This window comes from Nannospalax galili, unplaced genomic scaffold (genome assembly GCF_000622305.1).
Source record: "Nannospalax galili isolate Female #2095 unplaced genomic scaffold, S.galili_v1.0 scaffold290, whole genome shotgun sequence".
NCBI lineage: Eukaryota > Metazoa > Chordata > Mammalia > Rodentia > Spalacidae > Nannospalax > Nannospalax galili.
This window is the reverse complement of record NW_008331486.1, coordinates 16,491-35,929: the sequence shown is the minus strand read 5'-3', so window position 1 is coordinate 35,929 and position 19,439 is coordinate 16,491. Positions and strand designations below refer to the sequence as shown.

At 40.9% G+C, this 19,439-nt stretch overlaps 1 protein-coding gene across 1 annotated transcript in view; it reads right to left on the bottom strand.

The window, feature by feature from the left end:
- Positions 1-1,524: 1,524 nt before the first annotated feature.
- The window catches only part of LOC103726622 (olfactory receptor 1J4-like), a 23,163-nt gene continuing 5,248 nt past the window's right edge, over positions 1,525-19,439 (bottom strand). The window contains exon 2 of the mRNA XM_008824237.2: positions 1,525-2,464. Within this exon, the coding sequence (XP_008822459.2) occupies positions 1,525-2,464 (940 nt within the window). The remainder of the gene's footprint in view (positions 2,465-19,439) is intronic.

Below are 19,439 nucleotides of genomic sequence, written 5' to 3'. Positions count from 1 at the left end.
GCTTATATCTCCCAGGTCAGTTTATCACTGAGGGATCCCAAAGTAGGAACTCAGGGCAAGAACCTGGAGGCAGGAGCTGAACCACAAGCCATGGAGGAATTCTGCTTACTGGATTCTTCTCTTGGCCTATGCTCAGTACAGGACATCCTGCCTAGGGGTGACACTGCCCACAGTGGGAGGGACCCTCACATCAATCAACAATCAAGAAAATGGCTCACAGACATGGCCATAGGCCAGCCCAAAGGAGGCAATTCCCCAGTTGAGTCTCCCTCTACCCAAATGTGTCAAGTTGACAACTAAAGCTCTCCAGAACACCCTGATTGCTGTCTATTTTTATTAATTGGAATATAGTTTTCTGTAGTTTCACCATAAGTCTGTGTTTGTCTCTGCCAGTGAGATTTAATAAAGAGATGAAGCCTGAGCTGACAAGGATAAATGGAAAAAACTCTTTGCCTACAATTCTGACAATCTGAATCTGGTCCCCCAAACCTCCATTGTGGAAGAAAACACAATTGCCTCAAGTGGTCCTCTAACCACTGAACAAAAAACAATAATAAATTTAAATTTAAAATTTTTAAAGAAATAGATCTTGTTTTTCTTTATTCTTGAGAAAAATAAGAGACAAAACTTGGATAGAAAACAGTAATGTGGAGAATATAGGTCCAATTGCATCACAACTGCATTGAATATTGTCAGTTGAATTCTCTAAAAACAATTTTTAATGTTCATAAAAAGTAAAATTGAACTTTGCATTGTTTACAATGGGTAAATCACATATATAAAGACCCTGAAAAGTAAAATTATAGAAAATATCCTGTGTTCACTAAAACATAAAATGTTGGCATTCTTATACTAATAGGAGAAGTAAAAGAGATGTTAAGGTAGATACTGTCAGTAAAGGTTAAACTACCAACCAATTAAAATGCAATGGTGTGCCACTGAATAAGTAATTTTTATAGCATTTGTCAGTTTCCATGGTGTAATTATTTCCAGGCTCTCCAGTTTCAAGCTATTCACATAAAGTTATAAATGCCAAGTTGGGAAACGATCTACACAAGCAGTATAAACCCAGTGTAAGCCTGCTTCATCAACACAAAGCCACGTCAGTCCACCACAAGTACATCATGATGCGAAATCTATGTATACTCAAAAATGGCATATATACAAGTGTATGTGTATGTTTATAAAACATGTTATATCTCAAAGAGGAAAATGACAAATCTACAGTTATAATGCTGTAACATATTTTGTGCAGGATTAGTGATAGAGAGCAAACAACTCAAGTATCAAAATTGATCCCACTGACATATTAAGGACACTGTACAAGACTTGAGATGGAACCTAGCATGAGTGAGGCCCTGTGCTCAGTCCCCAGAACTTCGTCAAACAAGCAAACAATAACAAAAAGGCTGTATATAAAAATGTAGTACACATTACTTTAAACATACATAGTTGTCAACTATACAATAATTTTAGGAAACAACTAAAAATGTTCATGACTGGAATAAGTGGATTTAGAGTCTGTCATTTAAAGAAGTTGGTCTTACTGACAAAAATTTCCAAGGCCTGTTTTATATCTCTATTCCTCAGGCTATAGATGAAAGGATTCAGCAAGGGTGTAACTACTGTATAAATTACAGAAGCAATTACATCATTGTTGCCGGAGTTCTGAAATGAAGAGAAAAAATAAACACCTGCAAGTGTCCCATAGTATAAAGACACCACAAAGAGATGTGAGCCACAGCTAGAAAAGGTTTTAAAGAATCTTTTAGTGCAAGGGGCCCTCAAGACAGCGCTCGCTATATGAATATAAGAGCCCAGGATACTACTCAAAGGCAGGATGAAAAGTAGCCCTCCCTCAGTGAAGATGACAAGCTCATTGAGTGAGATGTCAGAGCAGCTCAGCTTCAGGAGAGCAGTGAGGTCACAGAAAATGTTAGGGATGGAATTACTGGCACAGAAGGACAGTTGAACCAAGAGGAGGGTGTGCAGTAGGGCATGGACACAACTAAAAAACCAGGATCCAGCAACTAACCAGACACACAGCTCCTCCCTCATGATAGTTATATAGTGCAGTGGGTGGCAGATGGCCACATACCTGTCATAGGACATCACTGCAAGAAGGAAATTATCCAGACAGCAAAAGAGAACAAAAAAATACATCTGAGAGATGCATGCCTTGTAGGAGATGGATTGTTGCCCAGTCTGAATATTCACCAGCATTTTTGGAACTGTAATAGATGAAAGGGAAATGTCAGAAAAGGCCAAGTGGCTGAGGAAGAAGTACATGGGGGTGTGGAGGCGAGAGTCCAGCCTGATGAGCAGGATGATGAGCAGGTTCCCCAGCACTGTGGTCAGGTACATGGCCAGGAACAGGGTGAAGAAGATGCCCTGCTGCTCTGGCTGGATGGGGAGCCCCAGGAGGATGAACTCAGACACACTGCTCCGGTTCCCCTTCTGCATGCTGTTCTTGTATCTGTTGAGGATTAGAGAAAGAGTGAAATGCTAGTGAATGTGGTCATCATGTCATTGCAATGACCTTTTAAGTATGGCGATGGTCACTTTTATTCAGATGCAAGTAATTATGTATGTACAGCTGGAGAAATTTTCACATTAGTTTTTATTTACTTTCAACTTAGCAGTAACTTGTTTGACAGTAACTGGTGAATATTAAATGTCACTTCCTTACCTACACTAAAATAATAAAAATGCCAGTATTCATACGTTACACGCTGTATCATCATGTTTATAGGCTATCCAATTTAAACATATTTTTTGGTTTTGTTTACTTTGCAATAAAAATTTATCCATGTTTTCTTTTTCTAAATTTTATTGGCAAATATTCATTGTATGTAGGGATAGGTTTCATAGAGATATTTTCATTCAAGTGTGTTATGTGTCATGTTCACCTTCATTTTCCCTGTCTCTCTATCTCTGTCTCTGTCTCTGTCTCTCTGTCTCTCTCTCTCTCTCTCTCTCTCTCACACACACACACACACACACACACATACACACACATGCATGAAATTCCCATTGATCACTGTTCTTCCCCAAGTCTTGTTTCTTAATTTTATCTACACTTCTGTTAATTTCTCATACATTTGGTTCATGAACAATAAATATGTTCTGCTATAATTCCAATGATACATCAGACCTTCACATTAAAGACATGTCTTTCTAAAGAAACCAGGGTTGCTAGTTCTTTATTTAACCTGAACTTACTTAGCAAGAGCCTTGATCCAGCCACACACTCATGTGTGACCACATAAACATATAGAGGTAAATAAGAATTGCCAAGTCTCCGAGTAGAAGGAGTTTATATCTTCATAAGATGTCACATTCAAATATCAGTAATTTACTCTGAAATGTGAAATGAAGAGTAGGGAACAGGTATCAGTAATTTGTATGAGGTTTATTATTGTTTGTTTATTTGTACAAGCTACTGTGAATTGTTTACTTTGTTTTCTACAGTGTACCCTACCTCACCTTGGAAAAAGATAGAAAGAAAATATTTCATAATCTCATATATAAAATTTTAAAATAGTCAAATATAGACAAAATTAAAGGGTGACCACCAGTTATTTTTAAACAATGTAAAACATCCTAAGTTAGAATAGACTTAAAGCTTTGTCACAGGCTTACAGTGGAATTGTCTGGAACTTAATTTTTCTGAGTCCTTTGAAATTACCTGTCACCTGACTTATGCCCTGCTGTTGACTGATTCCTAATTATGTGGCACATAGTTTGTGATAGTTACCTTTTATTGTCAAATAGACACAACTTAGAATCACCTAGAAAGAGTCTCAGTGAGGGATGTTTGGATTGGGTTGGCCTTTGACTATATCTATGGGGGATTTTCTTAATTAAGTTAACAAAGGTGGAAAGCCACAACCTGAAAGGGCACAGCACCATTCCAGGAATTGCACCCTGAAATGTATAAGAGTAGAGAAAGCTATCTGAGTGCTAAACATGCTTGCATTCTTTCTTTCTGCTTTTGACTTTAAAATGTGATTAGATGTCTCAAGTTCCTGCAACTGTGACTTCCTTAAAGTGATGGAATAGAACCTGGTGTTGTGAGATAAAATCAACCTTTACTCCCCTAGAAAAATGACTTGTCACCAAAAGTACACAGGCCAGGTTTCCAAGCCAACATTAATAATACCATCAGATACTAATTTCAATGATTTGCACGAACTTTCCAACTAATCCTTGTCACAACCCTAACAAATAAATAGTATCATAGCCATTTAAACAATGAGAGAGTAAGAGTACTTAAATATTCAACTGAAAAATAAATGAGGGGCTGGAGTGATAGCTAAATGGTTAAGATAGCTGGCTACTCTTACAGAGGAAAAGGTTCGGTTCCCAGCACCTACATGACGACTAACAGCCATCCATAATTCCAGTTCCAGGGGCTCCAACTCCCTCATTTGACCTGCATGAACATTGCACAACATGGGTGTACTTACATACATGCAGGAACAGCACTCATACACTTAATAAAAATAAATAAATTCTTTCCATTTTTTCTGCTGTTACATTTCTAGATAGGCTCAGTAGACTCTGGTGAATGAACTTGCACTGAGGGACACCTGGATAAAAATGCTTCACCAGAAAGGATTTAGCATATATGACAGAATACCTGAAATCTGGTGGGGTGGGACTATGGGGGCATGAAGAAATGAGGATGTCTAAATTTGATTAAAATGTATTATACGAAATGGACAAAATTCAATAAAAATATTAAAAATGAAAAACAAAAAATGAAAATTTAATTCATAAATCAATAAACTAGCAGGTGGAATCACAATACATCCCTGAGTGGCAGAAGCCATGCTCTTAGTCACTCCTAACCTTTCTACCAAATAGTTATCATATTAAACTGACTGCTAGTGACTTATTATACACATAGATGAATCCATTTCTCAATTCTCACCAGAGAAACTTCCTCATGCAACAAGTGAGATATTAACACAGGAAGCTACAACTGGCCAAAATGTAGAGGATAAAAGACTTCAGAGTGGCTGTCCCTAGGTAGGCTTCTGATATTAAACCTCAGCCACCCTGGACCATTACAGAAAGATGGTAAGAGCTAGGGTTGATGGCTGACCTCAAGGAAACAGAGTTTCCAAGGCAGTTGGGAACTTGCTCATATGAATGTAAAGCAATGGTAACAACATGCACAAGACCCAAGAAAACTCAAACCAGACAGAAATCTGGCCCAGAAGTAAAGAAATGGGTAAAAAGCCTCAGACTTAGGTGAGGAATTCTTGGCAACTGATCACTGCAGGGTGAGGGAGAGTTGGTCTTCTTTAAGGGAGTGACACTACATAGTTTAGTCAACTAGTTTAAGGAATAAAGTATACATCTAGTCAAGGTTTATCTGAGAATATTGGGTTTTTTACCCAAGCCTTATCTAAATAGCATATGATAATTTAAAATACCAGACCAGTGGAACTAATTTTATTGGATGTTTAACAGCCTATACTAATGTGGTCAGAGGGCTTTAAAGGATAGTTTTTGCCCCTTGCCCTCCAAGGTTGACTAAGTTCCAGGGGACTATGGAACATCTCTCAAAATATCATGTAATTGTGGTGAGTCACCTGTCCTCTCGTTCAGGGAGAACATGGAGACCCCATGAGATAAACTTGAACCAGTGTCCAGTCTACAAAGAGGAAAGTCAACTCAGAGGAAACATCTCATTCATGCTTCCAAGTGAAGCCAGACATGGTCGAGTAGGACACTTGACTTATCTTCACATAGATGGAACTGGTAAAAGAAAGGAGCCAGGAGCTACTCCCAAGCCCATGTGACCCCTGAGGAACAGATCCTCAAATGACCTTAATGTGAAAATAAATTCATTTATTTGGGCCAATTGTATAGTCTTAAACACTCAAAAAGAAAGTATAACCAAAGAGTAAAGTCATCAATATATTTCTTTAAGAGTTCAAGGGATTTCACTTCCCAGATATTAGGCTTAACCCTATATAAAAAATTATTTAGACAATTATTTCTCATTGATGATTTTGTTGCTAACCAGAAAGTGCTGCTCAGGTGTAAGACTTCAAATCTTGGTCTCCAATATTGTAGTGCCCACCTGTATCTAAGGGAGACAACCAGCTATTGTTCTAAAATGATGAATAAATTTGTTTTCTCCCCCTATCTAGAAATCTTTGAGAGGGAACTGATACTGGCTATCAAAATACCTGAAAGCAAATCCTGAATTCATCACTCTCGAGTCCTGCCTTGGAAGACAAAAGAAAAATGAGAAGGAACACAATAGAGGGATGCTTTTGAAAGCTATTGTCAAGAAATTCCAGTGGACGCTCATATGAACATTTGAAAATGGCCCTGTTCTGACTTTTTTCTAGTTCCCTGTCTAGAACTTGTAATGCTAATTACTCTTGCTTTTACTCTTCCCTCATATCTCCTATTCACAATTCAAGGACTTTCTTTTCTCTTTAGAGATAAGAGTTCTGCAATTTGTGAGTCTTTTAGATAGACCCACTGAAGGGGTACTCCAACTGTGTCACCCTGTGACCCTATTCAGCATGGAAGAAGGCAGAGTGGTCTATGTCCCGATTTCCTATTGGCAATTTGGGTAACCTCTTCAGAGGATGGTGTGATAAGAATAGGAGGTAGTAATTGTCTAGGCAGTTAGGGTAAAAAGATCCTGAAGAAAAGTAACCTGTTTCTTGGCTAAACGTCAAAATGTCCTTGGGCCTCTTAGCAACATACTCTGTTCCAAAGGCCAAACACGTCAAAAGTATTTGGGAGCTTGTATCTAACCCTTAAAATATGTTAGGGTTACCTCTTCAGAGGAGGAAATGTTAGAGTAGCCAAAAGCCCCATGAAAATAAATAAATAAATAAATAGATAGATAGATAATAAATAAAAGAAGAAGAAAGAGTACATGAAGTTATCAGAAAAAAGTGATGTGGAGATATGGGAAGAGTTGGAGGGGAGGGAAGGGCATGGATTTGATCAAAACACCTTATATGCATGTGTGGAATTCTCAATAATTTATTTATAAAAAAGAAAAGTAATTGTGGGTCTCTCCCCTTCCTCATGGGTCATTGGCCACTGATCTGTGAGAACAAAGGGAGCAGAGGTGGCGAGCAGGGTCCGAAGGCCATGAGTAGGATGGAAAAAGCCTTCCAGGAGTCAGCTTCAGTGAGCCAGCTCATTTATTCAGTGGGGTTGGGGGAACATATAGGGTGAGGAAGGTAGTCAAAACTTCACCTGATAGGTGTTCACAGCTTGCTTAATTTGCATATGGCAGGAAGACCCTATCACCTGGCTATAATGCAACACCTAATTATCACACAGGAAGAAACCTAGGGGCAACTTTTGCAGGTAACTATGCCAAAGGTCATGTTCCAAATAAGGCCAGGTACCTGTGCTTAGAGACACTTTCCAAATAAGGTCAGGCAGAGAGCAGGAAGCCCCTGCTGAGAAAGGGAGTCCTTCATACAGTGCCCAGCTCTGTAGAGCTATCCAGAAATGGTGGGCTGTGACCTTCACAGCAGGGTCCCCCAACAAGTAACAAGTCATGGGGAACAAGTCAATAAGCAGCTTTTCTCCAGATCCTCATGGTCTCTGCTTCAGTTCCTGCCTCCAGGTTCCTGCCTGAGTTTCCTGTTTGAAATCTCTCAATCATGAATTGTCACATGGAATTTAAACCAAATAAACTGCTTTTTCAAAAAAAGGGGGAGGGGAATGAAAACAAATGACTCAATAAAGCCTCAACGCATGACAGAATGTATAAAATCTGGAGGGAGGGTTCTGGGGTGCAGATAGGGGAGGAGGTCTAAATATGATTAAGATGTATTGTATGAAATGACAAAAATTCAATTGAAAATAGAAAATTAATTAATTAAATTGAAAAATTAATAAGCTAAGCAATTAGGTGCAACAGGGGGAATTACAATACATTCCTGACTGGCAGACTCTGTGCTCTTAGAACTCCTAACAGAACACATGTTCATCAGTTATCAAAAGATCCAAAGCCATGTTACATCCACTACTTTTTTCAAAAATCTTTAGCTCCTTGTTTACAAAAAAATACTACTCACATTTTACAAATCATGCAGTTACCAAAGGATTTCTGCATTCTTTAACTTCTTTCAAAACAATAAACATATATTTTGGGCCAGTAAGATGGCTCAGTAGGTAAAGGTGCTTGCTGCCAAGCCTAATGGCCTGAGTTCAGTCCCCAGAACTCACATTGTAGAAGGAAAGGAAAGACTCTCACAAGTTGTTTGCTTACTTTCACACACATTGTGCCATGTGTGTGATCACATATATATAAACAAATAATTAATAATGGAACTTAGTCTTGTGATGGAGAGAGAGAGAGAGAGAGAGAGAGAGACTTTATGATATATAAGGCAGTATATATGATGTCCTTCATTTCATAGACATGAAAATATCTAGGCCATAGAGATCAGTAACCAACCAAAGGACATTCACTTATTTGACAGTAGATTTCCCATTCAACATTTCTTTGAATAGGAAGTTGTGTTAGAGTTTAGGGTTAGCCAGCAACATCCTTGGAGAAGGCATATCTTGTATAGGGGCATGGCATCCAGTCATCCTCAGGAAACTTGTGTTTTATCCATAGCACAGGCTAACCCTGTTCATGGCCCCCAAGGAAGATAATGACCAGATGCCAATGGAGAGACATCCATGTCTGTTCACTGACAGATTCTGTGTCACCTCACCAGGAAACCATAGCAACCACCTATGAACTCAGTACCACCCATGAATACTGATACCCCAATATAGATAAGGGCTTACAGGAGAGAGCTCAGGGCATAACTTTGAAATATAAGAAGTCTAAATAAGTCAGTTCTCTCTGGCTTTTATGTGTTCTTCCCCTAGAAAATGGTGAAATAAAGAATCTCCATCATGCAAACATTAGTTTGGGGAAAAACATTAAAATTCCTTTTTACTGACCACCATATGCCAAGCATGGTGTTGAATAATTTGTGTGCACTGGTTCACTTGTTCACCAAAATATAACTATAAAGTTTGGCCTATTTCACCCCTTTAATAGTGAGGAGAATGCATCTCAGAGAACTCCAGTCACTACTAATGTGCAGAGGGCAGACTGATGATTGAACACAATTATTATTTCCTGACTCTGGACTCTTATTCTTTAGATAAGAACTGCATGGTAACAAAATACACAGGAACCTGCCTACCTAATGCAGCATCATGACTGCTGAGAGATTATTAAGAAGATATTTGGCTTCACAGGGACTAATCAGATCCTCTAGAGCTCACAGATGAGATACAGACACCACACACATACATATCTACAGACAAACAGACAGACACTTAGGTTGATGATTTCTGATTTCTTACCGTCTACAGTGGTCCTAAAGAAAGGATGTGTGGTTCAAGTACCCAGAGTCATAATAACAAAACTCACAACTAATATACAGATTTGATACACAACACACAAAAACTGAAACAGCCACACAAAAGTTGTAGAATCAACATGACACATCTAGCAAGACATAAAAAAACCACATCTCAGAATACACACATGCACACACACACACACACAAACACACAAACACACACACCAGACAACAAAAACACAAGGTCAAATATATCACACAAAATTCATACAAAAATAAATCAATTACATGAATATGCTTCTTTCCTCTCAGGCAACAAGAAACATACATGGTGTACACATACACCCCCACTCAGGATAACAGTTCCAGTTCCCACTGACCTATGCCTAACATGCATGAAGGGGTCAGTCAGAGAAGCTCTGAGTCCTTTTCATTCACAGGCACATAAACACTGCCTACAAATAAAACAAATGGCAACACATTAACATATACATAAACATATACCATTCTCAAATATGTGCAACCACACACCAAATATGACTCAGACAACATGGAAGGTCAGCAACACCACAAGTGCGAAAATGAGCAAACACATAAGTGTTCCAGATTGCTCAACACATCCATTCTCTTCAAATTTTTTAATCATATCTACTGAACTATATCTGTCCAAAGATAAAAATGGATGAGTCACAGAATGAAAGTATGACAAATATTTTATATAAAGAAATAATTTGGAGAACCCCGTCTCCAAAAAAACCCCAAACATAAGTGGTCTACTCTTGTTTAATGTATGTGTATTTAAGAGTTATATGTTCTGAGTCTCAAAAGGAAAAGCCTTTTCAATTACATAAAACACACAAAGTGAGAGAGAGAGAGAGAGAGAGAGAGAGAGAAAGTGAGAGAGAAATCACAGAGTAGATATACCTACATTTTGCAAGCAACACACTACCACACAGCATACATTTGGAAACATGTATAATACACACACACACACACACACGCACACACACACACACAGAGAGAGAGAGAGAGAGAGAGAGAGAGAGATACACATCTTACCAACGAAGAGCTCCCAAATCCTTCTGACTTCTGTTAGCTCTTGTTCAGTTCAGGTAACTGATAATCCAGCTGTCTGAATCTTTGGGTTCTTGATAAGGACATTGAGAACATAAAAAACAGTCAGGCATGATGCTGCATGCCTTTAATCCCAACACTCAGGAGACAGAGGCAGGTGGACAAGCTGGAGCTACAGTGAGACCTCCTCTCAAAAAAAGCCTGACATCCTCTGTTATCCTAGACCTCCTGACCTCTGCCTGTCCTTGAGCACCAGAAAACTATGTAGGATGAGAAAAGAGTTAGGGAAAGTCCTTAGGCTCCTGATTGAGAAAGAACCAAAGTAGAATAATTACTGTCAGTTCCTACCAGTCCTTGGGGAAGAATTCACATGGGAGGGACTAAGCAGGGACTCCGCAGGCCCTGAGCTGCTCATACAAGAGTTGTCTATGTATGGTCCAGATGCCAGAGATACTATGTTATCATCTTCTTTTGTTATCCCTAAATCCCTGAGACAGTAAACTTCTAAAGAGTCAAAGGTTGTTTTGGCCCTGTTTTGGAGGTTTCAGCTCATGATCAAGTCTCTCCATTGTTTGGGGCCTGTGATGAAGCAGTGGATCATGGTAGACGCACATGGCATAGAAAGAACTGCAAACTTCGTTGATAGGAAGCAAAGAGAGGCAGGGGAAGAGGTGAGATCCTGCCCTCACCCCATGCAAGGGAATGCCTCCAGTGACCTGGTGGACCTCAGATAGACCCTACCTCCTAAGCCTTTCTCATTTGACAATACTGCCACCTGGAGGACATGGGCCTTTTGGTGAGATTTAAGTGCCATATTATATTTGGTACCCTGGACTCCTCTTCACCTAGTTGTATCTCTTTCCTTATGTATATGTATGTATATATATATATATATCTGCAATAGCAGTGAGCACTCACTCTTTTGTGGTTGTTTTTGCTTTTTTGAGAAAGGGTCTCCTGGTAGCCACAGCTGTCTTGGAACTTACTATGTATACCAGGCTGGCCTCGAACTCATAAAGATCCTCCTGCCTCTGCCTCCCAAGTGCTGGGATTAAAGGTGTGCACCACCACGCCTGGCCTCCTTATGTATATTTTTAATTAAATTTTTGTGTTCTATACAATATATTTTAATCATATTTAGATCCCCTCCATATCTTCACCCCCATAAACGCCCCCCACTGGATATGTTAAGTTCTATCAAGTTAATCTTTTGTGTACAAATGAACCTCAGTGCAACTTTATCTACTACAGTTTAGTAAGTCTATCTAGAGTCAGTTCTTTAAAGATCAACTCTCCCTCATCTAGCAGTGATCAGCTGCCAATAGTTCTTCCAAAAGGTTGGGACTGCTTGTCCATTTCCTGAATCCATGCTGAGCTTTTGTCTGGTTGGAGTCAGCATGGGTCTTGGGCATGCTGTCACCATTGCTGCAAGGTCATATGAGCAAGTTTCCAAAGTCCTCTGTTTTCCTTATGTTCATGCACCAATGACGGGTTCTTAAAATCTTTCTACCCCCTCTTTCCCAATAGTCCCCGAGCCATGGGTGAGGTTCAATATATACGACCTATCCAGGGACACCCACTCTGCAGTCTCTTATTCTCCACACCTTGGCCAGTTGTGGCCTCCTGTGTGCATCACACTGTTGCATGAGGAAGCTTCATTGGTGAGAGTTGAGGGATGTATTAGGATTCTCTCTACCTATTGTTCATTATGTTCTATGAGCCTTAGGTGTAGCGGTTCCACTGTAAATGTGTCACTTAGGGTTGGGCATCTCTCAGATATTCTCTGTGTGTGAACAGTTGTGGAACTCTGTAATAGTCTTCATCTGTTGCAAAAATAAGTATCTTTGATGAATTGTGTATGATATATTTGTCTGTAAATATAGAGATCCATATTTAGAATACAGTAAGAAATTTCATTTGTCTAGAGATATGACAGAGACAGGGTTTTATCTAGGATCTATAGCCTTTCCAGTCATGTGTATTTGTCTATGTTTATACCCATGAGTTACCACTAATTGAGAGGTTTTTAAGTCCAATTATAAAGCTATTGAAAGGTGTTAACATATATGTCAGAATCCATGGAATCTGGTGGGAGGGTGTGAGAGGGTGAAGATGGGGGGAGGAGTTCTAAATATGATTAAGATTTATTGTATGAAACGCACAAAAACTCAATAAAATATATCCATTTAAAAAAGTATGTTTGGGGCTGGAGAGATGGCTCAATGGTTAAGAACACTGAATGTTCTTGCAGAAGATCCAGTTTCGGAGAGGTTTTTAAGTCCAATTATAAAGCTATTGAAAGGTGTTAACATATATGTCAGAATCCATGGAATCTGGTGGGAGGGTGTGAGAGGGTGAAGATGGGGGGAGGAGTTCTAAATATGATTAAGATTTATTGTATGAAACACACAAAAACTCAATAAAATATGTCCATTTAAAAAAGTATGTTTGGGGCTGGAGAGATGTCTCAATGGTTAAGAACACTGAATGTTCTTGCAGAAGATCCAGTTTCAAATCCCAGCACACACACGGCAGCTAACAACTGTCCATAACTCCAGTTCCAGGAGATCTGACAGCCTCTTCTGACCTTTGCAGGCAATGCATGACAAGGGTGCACTTACCTACATGCAGGCAATATACACATACTATCACCCAAGTTTTCTAGGGTCCCTTGCCCCTGGAGCTATTAGACAAACCATATAGCACAGTTTATCTGAATTTTTCACAGTTTATATCTTTGGGGTGAGGGAGTGGAGAGACAGAGAAATGAACACCAGACACCCAGCACCCAGATCTGGGTGGCTCGTCCTGTGGTTCCGATCATTTCCGCATTCACTAACACTCTCCATTAGCTTTTGCCCATACATCGTGGGCCCACAGTCTCACCCCTGGTCAGTAAATGCCCCCTCTCACGTCCATGTGGGTGAGACTCCCAGGCCATCTTTTCATGCCAACGCTTCTGTTGCTTCTGTTCCAAGATGGCGCCCAAAAGCCCCTACTTCTGTGGCTAACTCTCTGTAGTCAATTCTCTGCAGTAGGCCCTTTGCCTCAGAGGAACCAGGCCTCTTGAGACACATCCCACCCCTTTCCTCCAGTCTTACAATTTTCCATCAATCTTCCACTAAGGTCCCTGGGCCTCGGAGGGCGTGACCTGTAGGGTTATCTCTCTTGTATCATGGTGAGATAGTGACTTCTGGGGCCTTCCCATTATCTGTCTTCAAGCCATGGCTGTTGATCTATCTCAGTGGTATTTCTTCTACTATAAAGACAAATATAAGGAAGTAGACACATTTAATCAAACATGAATGTAAATACAAATACCTAGAGGATATCTCAGTAGGTGTACTATATTCATTAAATGGTGTACTTGTGATGGCTTCCCCACTAGGGCCTGTAGCCTTTCTCGACACAGGAGGTTGGCCTGGTCTACAGCACCAGATGTGTGTTCCAACCCTGGGAGCGGGCCTTATCCAATTAGAAATTTGTCAGGTGTACGTATGTTGATTGAGCCATTATTGCCCTTGCAATCATTGCTTGGCATGTCTGTAATGTGCAGCATGCAGAGTCCATAGTTGAGTAGAATCATAGGGGATCCTTTCTTCCCCAACCATGTGCATAACACCCTCTGGCACTATGAACGTCATCCATCCAGTGGCATGGAGTTATTTTGGCTTAGTCTCAGCTCCATCTCTATTTCTCTTCCTGTGCTCACATCATGCAGTGTCTTCAGCAACATGGCCTTACTGAACTTTCTAGTGTACAACAACATTAGTGGCAATAGCCTTGGTGAATTTGAGGACCTCTAGGATTTCTCTCAGACCAACAGCTCATGGAGGGGCAACCCACCCCGGTACTGTAGATTTTCTTAACACTTGTGTAGTTTGGGAACCTCTGTTTTTATCTTATCCAACCATAAAGCTTCCAAGACTCTTACAGCTATAGCTGGCTTTTGCTTCTTCAGGTATCTTTCAAATGGGATTCACATCTGTAAAATACTCAAAGGAAGGTTAAGATCATATATTAAATCAATCAAAGACAAGGTATAATACAGCATGGGAAAGTTTTATCCATTTTCATTTACTGTTTTCTCCATAGATCTTTGTTAGCTATCATAGCATAGGTACAGGGTATTAATTTGGTTAATTCTTTACTATCTTTAGGTATCCCTTTGGAGTCATGTCACACTTGGGGGATTTTACATTTAGTCTCTTTGTATTAGTTTATCCTTGATACAGTTACAGGTGTTGGATCCAGTTGCCTGACCCTACACTAGACTAAGAAGGCAGAGGGTCTCTCTAGTCTGCGCTGCACCTGTGGGTTCCCTGAGTCAGGCAGGCCCTGGGTCTACCTCCTGACTGTAGCCATATCTGTTCTCTCCATTGAACATACCTGGCTTCTGGAGGAGGCCTTGGTGGGAAAAACTGCTTCCACCCTTAGTATAGCCTTTATCACAAGAGAAATGCTCCTTATTTAATCTTTGGGGATTTTTAACCACTCCTGGGGCAGTTTTTATCATTTGAATGCATTTTGTAAACTGTTCTTCTAGTTTTCAAGCCTTCCCGAAATTCTTTAGTACTGAATTTGGTTTTCTAGCAATTTTTTTTCTCTGGGAATTTGGGCTCGACATAAGTCTTGCCACACTTGTCTTTGATTAACCCAAATAGACCATTTTTTCTGTTTAGTCTCTTTTATATCTCTTATATGGTCGTCTGTTATTCTACAGACATGTTTTACATGCTCGTTAAAATCATTTAGATCTTCTAAAGCCTCTCTCACTCCACAAAGATCCTGTCCCATTAAAGGGCTTAGTAAAACCATTAAAGCTCCATACCATTTTCGAGGTCTCAGTTGAATTAAGCTTTCCTTTATTCCTCTGGTGAACACAGTCTTATCTGGCCCAGTGAACTGGGTATCATATATTGCTTTTCTCACACCTAGTTCTCTCAGTAATGCCTGTCCCTCCTTTATAGTCCTCCAGCCTTTGTTAATTATTAAAATTTCACTTGGTGATGACCATGTATCACTAATGCCTTCCATCTGCCATCCCATTAAGGACTGCCCCCCATTGCATTGGCCTACACTGAACAGCCTATATTGCAAAGATGGATGGGTGGTTATATAACTCAGCTGTGAAACTTCTGAAGGCCTTGGACCAATGTCATTTGCTCCCATGCCCCACACTCTCACAAGCCATGTGCTAGGGGCTCTCTGATTGCTTGCTTCTAAGTTTTCCCTAGTTTTAACAGTTCCAGTGTGGAGTATTTCCTAGCTACAGCACTGATATATATATTTTTTTCTTTTTATATCAATGGTTGAATCTGAGGAGCACTTTTAGCTACTTTTGTTTTCAGGTCATCTCCTTTTTTACCATTATCTGTCTTTTCCTCTGAGTCCTTTGACCTTACACAAGTTAAAATGTCCCATATTTTTTCTCTCTTAAGCTCTGCAAATGGATCTGCCAGTACTTCCCTAGCCTTTTCAGCTTTCCATGCCTTGGGCACATCTTTTATTATGCAAATTGGCCACACCCCATGCCCAGGTCCTCTGCTAGTGTCCAGGATCCACAACAGTTTTTCTATAACCTTTAATAAATCTTCATATATCTGCAATTGGGCTGTTTCCCCACATCTACAACACAGCTGTGGCCCATGCTTCTGCATGGCTGGCTTCTTTCTAGTTACATATTTTATAATCCACTGTAAAATGCACATGAGCGCCACCATTAGCTCTCTAGCTTTTTCCAAACTCCTGCCGTTTTCCATTCCTAGCACCATCATCCTGCCAACTTGTGCCAATTTGTCTCCTGAGTTTTCTAGAGTCCCTCACCCTGGCACTATTAGCCAAACCATATAGCACATTTTTTTTCTTTTTTTTTTTTGTTGTAATTTTCCATTTCTTGGCAAATATCAGAAAACATCTTGAGAGTTCGATGACCTCTACAATGATTGATATGTTTTTTTTTTTATAACAGCATTAACCTATTCAATAACATTTTTTGAGCTAGGGTACATCTCTTTCAAAATTGGCTGTACATTTCTAGGTTTACAGATGAATTATTATGCTTATATAATCTTTTACTCATTATAAACTCTATAAGACATAAAATTAAATGAGGTTCCAACGTTTAAAAAAGATCTCCACTTCGTTGTCAAAACACACAGTTTCATACAGAAAAATTCATTCCAGGGCTCTTGACATTGAGACGTTTTCACATGCATTTCTAATCTCTATATACATGACTATCACTGGTCACAGTCACCCACCTTCTGAGCTCCTCGGCATCTGAGCATGAATACAAACTCGTCAGGTAGACAGCCTTCCTCTCCCACTAGAGCCTCCATACTCTGCTATCTCTGCCACTGTCCACTGTGCTGTCAGCACCCCCATCCATTCCCCTCATCTGCCCTTCTGGTAAATCTAGTCAGCCAGAGGTCCCTGTTCCAGGAGGATCAGCTGTTCCTCATCAACGGCAATCCATTGTCAGTATTCCTTTGTGCCGCTAACTGCGACTCCGACCAGCAGAGTCGAGGCAAGGACAAAACGGACACCAAGGCAGGGTTCAAGCTTCTACCAACTTTATTGCACAACACAATCCCTTATATCTTCCCCAAGGACCAATCACAACCACGTACGCACGCAGCATACAGCGGTGGAGACAATTGGTCCACACAGTCAGACCATGCTTGAGGATGTCATAGATCAGGCAAGCGGCGCATGATCGGGCGCATTGCGCTTTTGCGTTCTGGAGTAACAAGCGAGGGTAGCGAGGCTTGGCGGTCAGCCAGGGTGCCATCTTTGGCCGACTCGGCCGCGCCCGCTTCCCACACCTTTGTATAGAATTGGGGTCTGCTGTTCATGTTTCCAGTAGTATGTTGGGTTACTGTCTGGAAGAGCCTTTATCCGTCCTGGCCAAGAACTCGACTGAAGGTATCGCCTGTCTGGCTTTGCTGTTTGTCAAGTAACTTTTAGTTATATATATGTGTGCTCTTATGAAATTATATTTGCCCCTTTAATCTTTGGTTATACTTCCCTTTTGGGTGTTTAAGGACATACCATTGGACCAGATAAACTGATTTGTTTTCACTCTTGAGGTCGTTTGAGGGTCTGTTCCTCGCCTCGCTTGCTTAGAAAGTCTGAAGAATACTTCTGCACTGCTGAGGAATGCGTGATCAGCACGTGACCATCCTTAAGATACACCCTCAGGGTGGGGGGGATTTCCAGGTGCCTTTATAAGCTCTGTAACACCTGCAATAAATGAGTCCCTGCTTGACTAGACTCCCCGTTGCGCCTAAGTGTTCCTGGTACTGGGGGTGGTGTGGGCTGGCAAAGGCGAGCTTACTCATCCCCAATCCCAGTCATCACTGTGCGGGGGTCCCTGGTACGAACCCCCAGCAACTGGAGCCCAGCATGGCCCTTGAAGGAAGGTGAAAAGAAGAAAAGAAAGAAGAAAGAAAGAAGAAAAACGGATTGGGGCCAATAGGAGGTTTGGGGTAAGCAAGACCCGAAATATGGGTAATGAAATTAATAAGCTTGAGGACCTGGTGCTTAAAGTGCTGAGAGATATGCTTAAAAGCAGAGGATTGGACCTGTCAGACCCCAAACGGATTGGGGCCAATAGGAGGTTTGGGGTAAGCAAGACCCGAAATATGGCTAATGCAATTAATAAGCTTGAGGACCTGGTGCTTAAATGCTGAGAGATATGCTTAAAAGCAGGGGATTGGACCTGTCAGATCCCATAGCTCAAAAGATTTGGGCAGAGGTGATTCATTTGGCTCCCTGGCTACTTGGGGCTAATTTTTACTGGGGGATACATGGGAATCATGGGAAGAGTTTGAGGAAGAACGTTCAAAAGATTTGGGCAGAGGTGATTCATTTGGCTCCCTGGCTACTTGGGGCTAATTTTTACTGGGGATACATGGGAATCATGGGAAGAGTTTGAGGAAGAAGGTGCAAATGCATCAGAAGTGAAACCAAAAGTGGCCAAAGTAACAAGCAGCACCTCAGGCATGCCCTGGCCAGCTTCAGAGCCCCCCAGGACCCATGAAAACAGAACCCATGGGTGCCTTTTTCACAAGGGTGGGGCCAAGCAGAGCGAAGTAACAAGCAGCACCTCAGGCATGCCCTGGCCAGCTTCAGAGCCCCCCGGGACCCATGAAAACAGAACCAATGGGTGCCTTTTTCACAAGGGTGGGGCCAAGCAGAGCAGATGGGGTCGGCGGCAAAAGCCGTCCACCTGGCTTGCCTTGAACTAATGCATGAGCAGGTCAGGGGCCCACGAGAAAGCTGGGTGGAGTACCGCCCTCTGGCTTCTGACCAGCAGCACCTACCAGGAGCATTTAAAAATAAAATAAAATAAAATAAAATAAAACCGCTCATACAGGAGAGAAGTCTAAACATGCTCAGTCTCATTTTCTCCAGTGCTTTGCTACTTTGGGATTGCCCCAATGAATTAAAACTGATAATGGACCATGTTTTGTGAGTAAAAATTTACAAGATTTCTTTTCACTTTAGGGAATTCAACACAATATTGGAATTCCCTACAATCCCCAAGGTCAAGCCATTATACAACACAACCATCAAAATCTAAAAATTCAATTACAAATAAAGGGGGGAATAAGCTCCCACCAACAGTTGGGTGGCCTTATTCACTATTAATGTTCTTAGTTTTCAAAAAAATCAGTTTGAATCCTGGTTTCAGAAGCATTGGGGATGACAGGAGCAGAGACCTGAGGTACGGGTAAGATAGAAGGACCCCATTATAGGGCAATGGAAAAGCCCAGATCCATTGCTAACCATGGGTCAAGGCTTTGGGTGTGTCTACCCTACAGGAGATTCAAACCCCATACGGGTGCCTGTGAAAAACCTTAAGTGGGTAGGCCAGGATCCAACTGACTAGCATGACGGTCCATGGACAACAGTTCATGAGAAAAAATTCCTCTCTTTATTTGTATCCATCTGAGGTAAAGGACTCAGTTCCTTGGCTTCATTGCTAATTTG